The sequence below is a fragment of the Coffea eugenioides genome, chromosome 6 (assembly GCF_003713205.1).
Source record: "Coffea eugenioides isolate CCC68of chromosome 6, Ceug_1.0, whole genome shotgun sequence".
NCBI lineage: Eukaryota > Viridiplantae > Streptophyta > Magnoliopsida > Gentianales > Rubiaceae > Coffea > Coffea eugenioides.
The window spans coordinates 28,341,870-28,357,035 of record NC_040040.1 but is presented as its reverse complement, the minus strand read 5'-3'; the positions used below and the strand labels follow the sequence as shown (position 1 = coordinate 28,357,035).

The 15,166-nt window shown below is 34.8% G+C and overlaps 1 protein-coding gene across 1 annotated transcript; it reads right to left on the bottom strand.

Annotated features, from left to right (window-relative positions):
- Nucleotides 1-12,419: 12,419 nt before the first annotated feature.
- Nucleotides 12,420-12,893, bottom strand: LOC113774015 (F-box protein At1g30790-like). The gene has a single exon (XM_027318595.1). It carries the CDS (start codon nt 12,891-12,893, stop codon nt 12,420-12,422), a length of 474 nt encoding a protein of 157 aa, XP_027174396.1.
- Nucleotides 12,894-15,166: the final 2,273 nt, after the last annotated feature.

The window sequence follows — 15,166 nt, the reverse complement described above, 5'->3', positions numbered from 1 at the left end:
TGGACCACAAGAGTTCGAGATTTGTGAAGTTCCTTCTTGTTGAACTGAAGAGCTTTGGGTTTCAACACATGTCAAATGCGCGATTTTGAGCAAGAATTTCATAGCCTTAGAGAGGTTTTCTCCAGAAATTTTCAACGGAAGACTTTCTCTACTATGATTATAAAGTTAGCAGAAAAAAGATCGAGGTAAATCTCGCTAAATCGAGTGAGGGAAATTGATTCAAACTGGGCTGGTTCACCAGCCTGTTCACTACATTTTTTCCAGAAAATTGTCTTCTTTTTGTTGCTCTTTTTTCTCTCATCTATTGCAAACCTTGTGCGGCTACTTATCTAGCTAATATACTCTCTAGAAACCCTAAAAACTCCCTTATTGACATATTTATATGAAACAAAAACTCTAAAACCTAGAAATGATGGTTAGAATGAAATCGGATAATGTGTTCCTTTTTCCTCCCTTTGATCAAATTTTGTTAGATGTTAAAGGATAAGATTTGAATATGATGATCTATTTTTGTACCAGCAAGCTTGGGGAAAAAGAAAGAATGAAAAAAAGAAAGGAAAATCAGGCAAATGTCTTAAGATTTCCAGTACATCCTTTGTATTGGGTTCATAATCACGCAGTGTGAAGGAAATAAGTGGGCCAATGGGCCTCTTTATTTCCAGGTTTTTATTTTCTTTTGCGTGGTTTCGGCTTGGGCTTCATTTTTGAGTGGGTTCATTTAGGAGTTGCGGAATTGGGTTTTGAGTGGACTTAGTGTTGAGTTTATTGTTAGGATTTTATTGGGTTATAAGCAAAAGAAAAGAAAAGAAAAGAAATCTCTACTATTTTTCTCAATTTTTTTGAAATTTCACTTTTTTTTCTTTACCTTTCTTTCACAAATCTACAAAACAAAAATTAAAATGATTACTTAAGCAATTTATAAGTAAAAATAAAAATAAAAAAAGTAGACTTGATATTAAGATAAATTTGGTGTTTACAGACTTGACTGGATACAAGTTTGTGCGTTTCATTTTTGTTAGTACTTAGTTGCGTTGGTAAATTTTTTTAAGAAAAAAATGAAATAAATAATAGAGATTGGCAATTGAAAAGCCTTTAAAATTGAAAAAAAAAATGTAAGTGGAATACTTTACCTGGAATTTTTTGATAGCAATTTATAATTCTTGAGATGGCAATTTATTATTAGACAAAATAATAACTAGGTTATATGAATTTAGTCATAAAAACCATTGAGATGAAATTTAATTAATAAAAGATAGGTGTTCCAGTGTAAATTATGTGCGAACCAATGTACTAAGTAGAAGACTACTATGTTATTCCTTCACTAGTAAAGGTTTACCTAAAAGCAAATAAACCAATTTCCAGTCATCAACAATATTGGATCGCAGGCAATTTTGCAGTCATATGACCATTTCATTAAATTAAGGGATAATTTTAGAAACCTCTCTTGAGGTTTTTAACTATTGCAAGAAGCTCCCCTCTAATTTAAAAAATTTCACCTACCTCCCTATGATTAGCATTTTAGTAACAATATAGACCCAGTATGCTAAATTTGTTCTAAAAAAATCCTAAAATCCCTTTGTTACTTAGTAGGAGGAAAACTCACTATTAAATTTGTTCCATGTTACAACTATTGTAAACGACATAAACACCACCCTAACGAACTCAATAAACCACTTTAGTTTAATTCCCATATTCTCACAATTTTGACAGCCTACCATCATCGCCCCAAAGCTTCCTATGCAAATCAATTGTGACATCTTTTTTACCTTCATTTAATGTGACAACAAATTTGATCCAGCAACTTGTCATTTGGCAATTTCAATTCAATATACTTACACAAAAAAGGAAAACAAAAAAGAGAGAGAGAGAGGATCTATTTCCATAATAATGAGGATTTGAGATGTATTAGATGGTTGTGTAGATGGCAGTTGCGAAAAAATAATGGATTATGAGATGCAAGAGAAAGAAAATAGGAGAAATAATCAGAGAGAGAAAATAAGAGTTTATTTTGTGTGACAGTCGTTGCTTTAGGATGAAAGACTAGTTGTAGTTGTAGAATGTTTTTTGTAGAAATTATTTATAAGTGAAGGATATTATAGTCATTTTACTACATAAAGGGAGATTAGTGTAAATATTCAAATCTAAAGAGAGGTGAGTGAAATTGTTAGAAATCTTAGGGGAGGTTTCTGAAATTATCCCTTAAATTAATCCTCAGGTATAAGGTTTCAAGCAATTAAGTGGAGGTCTCTAAAGTTACCATTTCGTTCAATTTGCAGTCATTCCTTGTACATATTCCATCCAGTGTTTACTCTTTTTATATCGTACTAGTTTGTCCAGATTTGAGTGATGGAAATGGTTAACATAGGGCTATGCATATGTCTCTAAAGCTGATTATCTACTTCACTGTTCTAGGAGCTAATTGGAAGAATGTAAAAATATTGATTGTGACCAATAAATGGTATGAAATCCTGAAGTGAGAAGGAAGTGTCAATAAAGTGCATTAGATTATAGTGTGAATACTTTATCAACTGAAACAAAGGCTGAAAAACAAGTAAGCAATTTTTAATGAATGCTACGTGAGGCGAAGCCAAGTAGGGTGGTCGTTGCTGCTAGAAAAGGCACGCCACTGCTAAGCACAAGAAGAAGAGAGAGGTTTACATTATGAAAAGGGAAAACTGCACCAATCGTCCCTCACATATCACAAATGTGAAAATTTAGTCCCTCAGAACAAAAATGATCAATTTTTATCCCTAACAAACAAAAAATGATCACCTTTAGTCCTTTTTCACTTTTCCGAACAAATTTTGGTCGGAACTCGTTGGGTCCACATGCAATGCCTAATTTTTAAGGGATAAAAGTGGCAAATCACTGTTGACCAATTATGCGAGGGACCAAGTGTGCAAAACTTTAGTTAAACATTCATAGAAAAAAAAACACAAAAACTAAGAAGCATATTTTTGGCTGCAAATTCAGGATAGTTGTCTTGGAGAAGAAGAACAACTTGTTTTGTAGCAACAGGAACTTCCTTCCTGGATGGCTCGGGTGAGTTCTTGGGATCATTGATCTGAAGCAAGGAATTGACACCGCCAGGCTTGAAATCAAGCTTTTGAATTCCCTTCTCCATAAGCTGGACTCTCCATCTCAAGAACTGAATGCGCTTCTCCTCAGTCCCAAATGTCTTCTTGTAGAGCTCCTCATCATCCAAAACTCCAAAAATGTCACAGTGTAACTGTCAAATGCAAATCTGAAGGTTGCCCTTGGAGAATATATGCGGCCAGATTGGCTACCACCCAGCTCATCTGCATCAAGAAAATGAATGCCAAGCATAGTTGTGAAGGAACTTCGGTAAAAGCTGGTTATAGAGCAACAAGGGTGGAAATATCATCAAGGAAAAGTCGAAAGTTTCTCCAAATTACAAGCCTAAGGATATTGCCGTGGACATAAAGCGTGAGTATGGCATTCAGTTGAACTACTCGCAGGCATGGCATGCCAAGGAGATTGCCCGTGAGCAGCTTTAGGGATCTTATAAAGAGGCCTACTGCCAACTACCCTTCTTCTGTCAAAAGATAATGGAAACAAATCCAGGTAGTATTGCCACATTCATGACAAAGGAGGACTCCAGCTTCCACAAGCTCTTTGTCTCGTTTCATGCATCAATATCTGGTTTTCAGCAAGGCTGTCGGCCTCTTATTTTCCTTGACAGCACTCTTCTGTACTCAAAGTATCAAGGCACATTGTTGGCTGCAACATCTGCAGATGAGAATGATAGTGTCTTTCTAGTAGCCTTTGTTGTTGTTGATGAAGAGACTGATGAAAATTGGCATTGGTTTCTGTCAGAACTCAAGTCTGCTGTCTCAACATCCAGGCAAATCACATTTATTGCTGATTCCCAGAAAGGAATAAGAGAGTCATTACGCCATATATTTGGTGAAGCCTGCTATCATGGTTATTGTCTATGCTATCTGGCTGAGAAACTGAATAGAGATTTGAAGGGGCAATTTTCACATGAAGCAAGAGGATTTGTCTGCTGCTGCCTATGCACCAAAACTTGAGGCATTTGAATGCTGTGCAGAAAACATAAAGGCCATCTACTTCTTGTATGCTTCATTTCACCTTCCTTTTTCGGTGACTCCTTTGGAGCCTCTTTAGCCACTTCTTTCTTAAAGAGATTGTTCCCCAAAATGGCTTCTTCCAGCTTCGATTTCAAATCATTCAAAGCCTTTTTCTCAAACTTTTTGAGATCAGAAGGGAAATTACTTTCTTCCCTATAAGAAGAACTCTTCTCAACCATCTTCCCTTCTTTGCATTCATCACCATCAATCACATCCTTCACTTGCTACACTTTCTCCATCTCCTTTTCTTCCTTCAAAACCTCTTCCTTTGTAGCAACCACTTCAGCCACCGCCTGAGTTGCCTCTGATTTCTCCTCAAAAGTCATGGGAACAATGCCTAAAATGAACGCAAAAACACCAAAAAAAAAATGAACAAAATCGTTCAATAAATTAATCAATTACAAACCAAATACGTAAATTAAAGAAAGCCCAACTCACTTTTACTTCTGATTTTGTTGAATTTCTATCACAAACTCTCCTCTTGCTTCTCCAATCTCCACTGCTGGTTCTTCTTTGGCCCTCTGAAAAGTTGAGAGAAGGAAATCAAGAATGGTTTGAGAGGGAGGGGGCAATTTTACACAGTGATTTGCCACTTTTACCCTTTAAAAATTGGGCATTGCATGTGGACCCAGTGAGCTCCGGCCAAAATTTGTTCGGAAAAGTGAAAAAGGACTAAAGGTGATCATTTTTTGTTTGTTAGGGATTAAAACTGATCATTTTTGTTCTGAAGGACTAAATTTTCACATTTGTGATATGTGAGGGACGATTGGTGCAGTTTTCCCTTATGAAAATTAGGATAAAAGAGTGGCTCATCTACTGCTTTTTCCACTTATTCTCTTGTAAGTAAATAGGACCTATGTTGAGAATGCAGCTTTCATTTCCTGTCCAACAATTTAGCGAATATGGTCAGAATAACGATAAAATTATGTCAATGCAAGTAAATAATAAAACCCTCGCATAAAGTACAAGAAGCCAAGGTACTCTCTTATCATCCAATTTAAGCAAATTCTTAAGCTCACAACATTCTTGGTGTCAAATATACCAGTAGCATTTGTACTTCTATTTGCATGGACTGTCGTTTCCATGGCCATTTAAACTATCCTCCTCCAGGTTCCCATTATGCAAACCACACTCCATAGCCTTGAGTACAAAACAAATATCTTTTTCTTTAATACCTTAGCATTTGTACTTTGTAATACCTTTTTCTTTTCCATCAATTACAAAGGCTGTCATCTTGAGTACAAAACAAATACCTAGCCAAGAAATTTCTGAGTCTGAAGTGAACTTAGGAGAATATATGAAAGTGAACAAAGAAAGAGAATTTAGAATTCAAAAACCAATGTTCTTATCAGTCAGTTTATCTACGAGCAGTGTGTTAGGGCTTTTAAAGTCGAATGGATCACTGGATTTTGTCCATTCTATTGGTGTATTTAGATTTTGAGACACCAACAAAAGTTGTAATTTAAGTGTATAATGAACCCTAGAATCAAAGCAGCTCCTACCAGATTTTATGACCCATAGAATCCAATTGATTTCTACTGTTAGTCAAGAACTGCACATTTTCCATTTTTAAGTAGTAAGAAAACGATCTGCAATCGTAGAGAAATATAGAAAATAATTGGTTTTCTTCTTGGCAAATACGTTGAAGTAAAACTGAGACTTAGGAAATTACAAAAGAACATCCAATCTCTGTACATTCTTTTATTTGAACAAATTAAAAATTTTTATTCTGCCCTTATACCGTTATATTAGCCTAAAAATTAAATTAAATTAGAGAATGCCATATTATGATAAACTACGTACACTGCTTCTGTTTCTTTACTCAAGGCTTAACGTACGTATGGAATTAATTAGAAGTACGTAAGAACTTGTGCCTGCCTAAGATTTAGTTTAATCAATATACTAGTACTTTCAGGTCTATTAATATTTCCGACCACACAAATTCAATACAGGTAGGATAATTATTGCGTTACGAGAACTTCGTAATCTTGCAGGGCCGTTAGTTTTTTTTCGTTTTGTCCGAGGGCTGAGCTTCTTGTGTTTCATGACCTCATGCAGATAATCAAATAGTCGTACGTAAGCAAGAAACAATCGACAGAAAATTGAGAGGACCATCCTCGCATAGCTATTTAGATGCCTTTCTTGCACCAAAATATATGGACCCTGTAGAAATTGTAACGGATGCACCAAACCTGGGATATTTGTCTCAACTCAAAGATAAGATCATATGCGGAGAAGAGAAGAAGAAGAAGAAGAGAATTTTAAATAAAAGAAAGAAAATGCCCATGAGAAATTTGATCAGATGTAACGTTTGATAAGTGGCACACAGTTTCATCATTAGTGATCATTAGTGTGTTTGCATGTGGGATTCGGTTTTGGGTTTTGCCCTCACGGGAATCCACACACCCTCTGATCATGAAATCCCCACTATTTCCCTCCCTCAAATACACGCACACAACACACAGTAGAAAAGCACTGGAACTCCATTTTTACACACACAACACACAGTTGTGGGAGATTGCCTATGGAACAAGTATGTACACAAACTTTTTACGGCGCCAACAAGTTTATTTTGTTGCCATTGCTTGTGTAGTTTGTTGTGTTGCAGTTTTGGTGCTAGTGAAGAGTGGGAATGCTTTTCATGTATGGGGGAGTGCTTTTCATGGGCGGTAGTGCCATGTCATGTAGGGGGTTTCCACTTTCCAGCTAAGCTAAGCTAAGGTTTTCTTGTGTTGTTGGGGAGTAAATGATTGTACTATGGACACGTTCATTTTTTGGGCTACAATTGTGATTGTTCGTAGCCTTTTCCTCATGCATGCCACAGATGATGCTGGACACAAGAAAAAACAAAAGATTGGGGTTTGAGCATCACTCAACAATTGTATGCTGCCTTGCCAGGGATGCAGACAATAGATACTTTTTGATGATTTATCTCAGCTTTTGCCTATTTCGTTTGAGCTTCTTCATTTGATCAGTTAACAGAAATGGATGTAAATTCTATACATACTACAATTGTTTCCCTGACTGAATTTCCAACCTAGCTGCTGCTGCTGCTGCTCCGAGTTGCCTACTACTTTGCCTTCACTTGCCACCTATATTCTACGATCATAAGCCATATCCAAACCTTCCATGCATGAACATGGCTGTCGATTACATGGCATCATGTATGTTGAATGATTTTAATATTACTTTTCTAATCTAATTATCACCTAAAGTTAATTCTGGGGATTAAAAAAAGTTAATTGTGGAGAAACTATAAACTAATAATTAGCAGGTATGATCCTAAAGCTAAATTTGCTTTCAGTCTCTCAACTAAATTTGGTTTAATAGTAGTGGGATAGTTTGATTAATATGATAGCTATAGAATAGCCGTTGATTTTAGGGCAGGAGAGCCAATAACTTCTAAGTTGAGGATTTTTTCAAATGGGTAGATTTCATAATTCGTGAGAAAAAATAAATGGTCATTGACCTTACGCTTAACCATTTTAACTTTTTAGCTCATTCAAGCACTGTGAAAAAACCATTTTGACTTTGAGAATGTGGAACTAAAATCAAAATGTATATCCGATTGGTTGCAAAAAAAAAAAAAAGAAAAAGAAAAAGAAAAGAAAAGAACATCAAGCATATCCAGGTACATGCGAATGGTAGGAACTAGGAAATAGTAAAGATTCAGTTTAGAGAATCATTAATTAGGTTTTTGGCCTTATTATTGAGTTCAGTTTCTCTGGGTATCAAATTCTGACATGAATTTGAACATGCTTCTCAAACTTAAAGAAGAAGATAATTGTGTGATTAAATCAAACGGTCCCTTTAGGCCCTATCATGCAGCATCATCTATCAAGACTTGATGCAGTTGTTTTACTGCAATGTAGACTCTCTGTGTTGTATTGAATGCTTATTCCCTTCTTCTGTATCTCTCTTTCTTGAATTCAATTCAATTGTTTATCCTTCTGTACATGTGGACTCTCCACCCAGCCTGATTTTGCATCAGATGATGATCTACTTTCTTTGTCCTTTGTATCCTTCTCCCTTTATCTCTATCTTCCTCTCACTCTCTCATCGGTCATCACTAGCCCACTATCTCTCTATATATACCTTGTCCTTTCTCTTATACCATCCATCAGTCCCTTGAACTCTTTCAATCCTCTCTTCCTTTTCTTTTCCCCAACACACAAAATCTCCCCTAGCGTTATTTATTCTTCTACCAGATCTAACCTCCAAAGCTAGCTTGATGAAGATCACAGGAACCCATCAATAACATTTTAATCTCCTTAACCCTCATGCATGAAATCATTGAATTTTCAGTATCTTTGCCTCTGCAAAAAGAAACTCAATCCAACAACTGTTTACTCTATTCCCTCCACCTCTCATTTTTCTTTTTCTGATAACTATTTTCTTTTCACATTTTTTTTCTTTGTTCAGTGTAATTTGGCTCCAGGAGAAGTTGATACCATAAAGATGGCACTGGTCAGCATGGCAGCAAATTCATCAGCAGCAAACAAAGATGAAAACAACCATAGCTCAGGCACCTGGAAATTGACATCAGCTAGGCCCCAAGAAAAAGCTCTCAAGTGCCCGAGATGCAATTCGTAAAACACAAAGGTTTTTACAGCCTGGCTCAGCCAAGGCACTTTTGTAAGACTTGCAGGAGGTATTGGACCAAAGGAGGGGCCTTGCGCAACGTCCTGATTGGCGGTGGTTGCAGAAAGAATAAGAAGTCCAAGCCTCCCTCAAGGCTTACCGTTGATCCAAAGGATACAAATATGACATCTGATATTGGTGGATTGAAATTCTTTCATGGTCTGACACCAGCCATGGATTTTCAGCTTGGAGGGATAACTAGTTATCTTCTTCCGGAGGGATTTTGATTTCCGGCCATGTTCTTGAGAATTTTGGAGTGGTGGAAATTCGAGTGTTACGTGTGTTCTAATTATGATGTTCTAAGAGTCTTTTTAAGTTGCAGATATACTAGTGTTATGTATGCCATCACTAATCATGGTTCTTATAATTTTAGGTATGTGATGGATATGAAAAATCAATAAAGTTTCATTTGCGTCTTACCTCTTGATTCTAAGTATTCTCTCTTCGTATTTGACAGATTTCAAACTATTTGAATAGTAACTCGGGAAGTTCTAATATCTTTTGCAGTGCCATAGATACTAACTTAACATCTATTTTAACAGGTATAGCGTCTCCAAAGAAAGTAATGTACCTGTCATACTTTTTTTTTTTCAACAGAAAGGAGTGGGATTGAAGAAGCGGGGGAGGGGAAAGAGGGATTTGAAGTAATGTACCCATAATAGAGGAGTTCCATCTCAGCCGAAGTGTTGGTCCATAAGATAGAAAGTTTTGTGTCATCTGGGCCATGGATCTATGCATGCCTTTCTTTCAATCTTCTACAACTGCTTGCAGGGATGACATTCTGATACGATTACTGCATGAAAGATTGAGACAAAAACATGTTAACTTGTATATAGGAAATGAAAGAATATGAAAGAAAAAAAATAGCCCACCTGTGGTAATTTATGTTCTAAATGTCATTCCATTCACAGTACCAAGTAAATCAAAACTTCTTGTCTCACTTCTCTGTCATTTCTTTTTGTTTGAACAAACTCATCTTCCCCTCGCATTTGTCTCTCTATTTTCTTAATTTTGAAGAAATATTACTAATTCATGTCAACCTTTTTTAAGAAGAAAAGTTTATTAATTAGATTGTGTGGGAATAAATTCTACGACTGAATTATATTTCCTTTGCTCATTTGTTCTTCAACATTTGCTTTCTCCGTGTTCTAGGCAGATTGTGAACTTTCTAAGATTGACATTTATTATCTAGTGCTCAAGTTTTTTTTTTTTCTGACCCTTGGAGAAAAAGTCAGAAGATGACGAAACTTGACACTTGACTGCTATGAGATTATTAATATGTAGATACTCTTTCTTACTAAGTGATTATGGTTGGCGATATTTTCGGACTAGTAATGTTCTTGTCAGAGCAAATTTTTCTCAAATGCCAAAATTATTCTCACTTAGTCAATTCCATATAATCTTTTTGATTTTTTTAAAATCCATTAAGTACTAATTACTCTTATTCTTCTCTCTCCAATCAAACTTTTTTCCTACTCACTTACTCACATTCTTCTCTCTCTCTCTCTCCCACCCTCACACACACACACATTCATTCATCAATTATTTTCATTTATTAAATTGATCTTGGCTTTAATAAACTCCCATATATTAATTCTACATGCTCTTATATTTTTTATTTTTAAAATTTAACTCAAAAAAGTTTAATTTTTCAAACACAATATAATTTAAGCCTAAATAAATAATAGATTAAATTGAAAATAATCCCAAAAAATAGCCCTATTTTCTATCAATATTCATGGGATATATAACATAATGTAATTTACATTTACTCTCATCTAATGATTAGAGAATATGAACACTTGATAGAAATCAAGTCTTACATGATAAATATGAATACTTGATAAAAGTTAAAAGTCAAGATTAATTCAAAGGAAAAATGCATGTTGCATGTCAAAAAATTTTTATTCTATTTTTAATAATAATAATCATAATCATCATCATCATCATAATAATAACCATAATAATCATAATAATTTTTATTTGAAAATTGTTGGAGTTAAATGAAATTCTATTTAAAAAATTAAATAAATGAATAAATAAAAGTTTTAGAATTGAATAAAAAAGAAAGAGCGCATAGAACCCAAAAGATACAAGAAAAGATTAAGACAAAAATTACGTTATTTAATTATAAAATAATAGATCTATTAATGTGTGAGTGAGAAAGAGAGAAATGAGAATAATAGAAACAAAAGTGAGAGACTCTAACAGAAAGTACTTAATTATAGAGAGAAAAGATGAGTAATTAATGTATAACAGATCTAGGAAAATCAATGAACATATATAAAGTTGATTGATTAAAGGTAATCTTGGCATTCGATTAAAATACGCTCTGACAAGAAGATAATTGCTTTGGCGATGTCGCTTGTTAGTGATTATTATGAATTTTAGACATCCAACTATTATGTGGGGAAATAGTTTTGCCTTTGTTATTCATTTTTCAAATGTCTTTTCAAACAGTAGAGAAAATCTGAGGGTCAAGAGATATCTAGTGCAATGTCTCCCAAAAACCTAGGTACATGAAGGCTTGGAACCAATACTTAAACCATCCCTGTGAGGCTGTGACTCAGAACTCAACAAGTCTCCGTGACAGAACTCAACAAGCTCTGCTAGTTAAAGCCTAAAGGTCGCATAAAAAATCTACGTTGTGTAATTCCCTATTAGAAGCAAAATTCAATTTTTTAATGTAATTTTTCTGAACAACCAGCCGAGGAAATTTAAATTCTCAAGGAATTCTCTATCAATTCTATGTTTTGAGAGAAAGTGTGTGTATGAGAGAGAGAGAGTGTGTGTATGTGTAAATGTGAGAGAGAGAATATATGTAAAAAACTGTGTGTGTGTGAGAGAGAGAGAGAGAGAGAGAGAGAGAGAGAGAATATATGTGTGAGAGAGAGTGCGTCTATGTACATGTGTGAAAGTGTGCGTGCAATTGAAAGAGAGCATTTGTAACTTTGGATTAATATTACTACAGCAGTTCAAACGTTTAGCAAATTAAATGATCAATTTTGACTTAAAATTTTGTAAAGAAATTAAGTAGCTCCTAAGAATTGATAGGTTAGGGAATTTTGTTACCAATGATAAAAGTGTATACACTGTAAATGTATAAAAGATTAATTCACAAAAAAACATAATAAAAATACTTAATCCAATAAGTGTTTAAAGGGTTATCAAATAGTCAATTAAACTGAGCTTTTTCGAACTCATTTTGCTTGATAAAATGGAGGTGCAATTATTGCACATGAAAAGTTGGTCCAAGCCATTAGATTCAAACCATAATGCCACCCTAAGCCCACTCTAAACCCCGTTGGTTCAAATAGTGTATACGGAACAAGCTTCAGTATTCTATTTGTCTGAGATTCTCTAATTATAGCCTAACATCAAGAATCGTTGAAGAATTTTGAACTTCAAACTCATAGGTTCCTAGATATGATACTACCATGTAAACAAACTACTCTCCTTTTCGTGTTTTAGAAACCGTAGTTATCATCAACAACAAAGCCTTCAACAAAGAATATATTGCGCATAAAAAGCAATAAAAAACAGCTCATTCAGGAAATCTAATCTGTTAAAAAAGGCCAAGCAAGGCTTCGAATACATGTACATGATGATTCGAAAACGCTTGCATCACCTGTAATGGCTAAATCACTGGTACATTTTGTTTCAAGATCATGAATAACAAGCTTTTCTCCATGAATCTGCAAAACCAATTTGCTCTTGTTCTTCGACAGAGCTAAAGGTGTTAAGATTCGAAAGCTCAGTCCTGAAGGTATTGTAACTGAAGTTAACTTTGTCCAAGATTTTTCCACTCCATATTCTTCGATCACCCAGAGCCGTATCTACAGTAATGATCAGAAGGGCAGCTGAGCTGTTTGGCATTTGCAGTAGTACACTAGTACTAGAGCTATGAGCTTCAAGATCCAAATCTGAAGTATATAATTTGTCTTGGTTCAGGGCAATAATTTTGATCCCATTGGGGGAATTCGCTTCTTGGTTGGCTTTGCTGAGATGCATCTTGATGAAGCCTGAGCTATCAATTAAAGCACGCCATGATTTTGATACACACGTAGACCGTAGCAGAGAATGAAACGGCAGCCTCAAGAGCACATGGGCAAGCAAATGGTCTGGAATATAATCTGACATTGCTAACTGTTAGAAACAAACAGAACCTCGGCGATATATTCTTTGAACTGATTTTGCTCAAAGGAAAGGATATTGCAGATTGAAGCCTTGATAGCATATAATATATACGGCAGTTTTGCAATTCTTTAAACTGCTCAGGCCAAGACTTGGTCAAAGTCAAACTCAAGAACATGAACTTGCACTTGAAGGAAAGGAAATAGGCAGACCCAACTTAAGAGGATTCCATGTGCTAAGATTCGTTTATATTAAATTTCTTCTTGTTTGCTTTTATTTTATTGGTTATTTGTTAAGCCAATGAGTGATTAGACATAACTAAATTATGCTTAGTAGTGCAAGCTGACGTTTTAAATCCAACTAGAATTTCAGTGTTTGCACCTAGTCATTGGATCGAAGACAAGGTATAGTCACACAGAAGTGGATTTGTTGCTTCACTTATGAATTAAGCATAATTCCTCACAACCGCTATTTGTAAATTTCAATCGTTACCGATACTAAGTATAAAGAAAATACGAATGTTACATATTCAAAGTTACAGACTTCTCTTAACCACTAGTTTTGCCAACTCTATCTTTATTCTATCTCCTTATTTATAGTTTACGTATTTAAACCTTAGCTTTAGACACTTCACAAATTCTTAGCTAGTTCCATATCTAGTATCAAGGGGGAAAGTCCACGAAATGCGTGGGAGGGGCGCCTATGTGTGCAATGATCCTTGATGATTTTTGGTAGAAAATTTGGAGGGATTTTATTTATGAAAATGTATAGTTATAAAATTGCATGGAGTAGCTGTAGTGGTAACTTTTTTTTTTTTTTGTAAAGTTATATACACGTTTGAAAAGTTATGCATAAAGGTCATGGAAAATTAGGTTAAAATTGTCAACTAGTTTGGTGTAATAATTAGGTTTCTCGATCGTTAATTAGCTTCGAGGTTCTGATTATGAGCAATTTACAGTAAGCTACTCGCTTAAAATACGACAAAGTGAGCAAAAAGATGGGTATCATATTAGATAACCACACAAGTTTCATTATAAACAAGCATACCGTAGGCACCATATGTAGCCATACTCTTAATTTCAGATGTGAAACCTTAATTATTCTAGCTTAATGGTAAGTTGTCTTTTGGAATAGTAGTGCTCAGGGATACAGTTGATAGATTTTAAAGTATTCTATCTAGCTTTTCCATTCACAGCTCAAGTTCGCTGATTGTTTGCTGGTACATGTTTGATCTTTGACCGGAGATGATGATGTTGCTGCAATGTCAACTTTGGTTGCTACCGGATTTGCTGCCAATTTGTCTCCACTTATTAGGAGAAAGAAATGTAGTTTTAGTCCTAATGTTTAGCACATGCGTGATATTGGTCCTTAAAGATTTAGCAAAAAAAAATTTGATCTCCAATGTTTTACGCTTGTACAGCTGCAGTCCCTAAAGTATTAGCAAGAACAAGTTTCTTCCCCAATGTATTCAATTTAAAGCAGATTTAGGATATCTGAAAAAAAAAAATTTAATTACTGCAGAATTTAGTCCCGTGTTCCCATATTTCTATTAAATTGAAATTAAAAATAAAGAAGCAAAATAGCAGCTAACTTTAGAAACAAGATTAAGGACTACAAATTTATGTGCTAACTAATTAACCAGTAAAAAAAAAAATAAATTTGTTAAACTATAGATTTGAAACCAATCCGAGCAAGTTCATTGATCTAAAGCTTATTTTCACTCTCTAAGCAAAAATCCTATTACTCAATTTTTGCATATAGTTCAACAAGTCTCATTTTGTCTTGGTTTCTCAATCAATTAGTTACTTACATGTCATCTTGTTAGTTATTCTTATTGTTTATAGTTAGCCATTTTTTGGTTCATTATTTTAAAAAAATTAATTTAATCAACCTATAGCTGCACATGACTGATTCGGTTAATAATCCATCAATTATCCTAAATTTGCTTCAAATTAAAAATATCCACCAAATTATGAGCGGTATTTGTTCTCACAATTCCAGCATTGTACTCAGGGTAATCGGACTGTTTATGATTACCAAGCAGAGTTCTTGCATTTATTATCCCATGATAATATATGGAGTCTGAGAGATAACTTTTCTTAAGATTTCTGGATAGGTTGATTTGGAGTGTATGCGAGAGATTGGTATTCAGCTAGTTCTTATGCTATCAAATACACACAACCTAGTTTTAAAGGCCGAGTTGAGTTTGGCTTGGAAGAAAAATACCGAGGTCAAAGGTTATGGAGAAACTTGACTCGAATTGGTTTAATGTCAAGGAG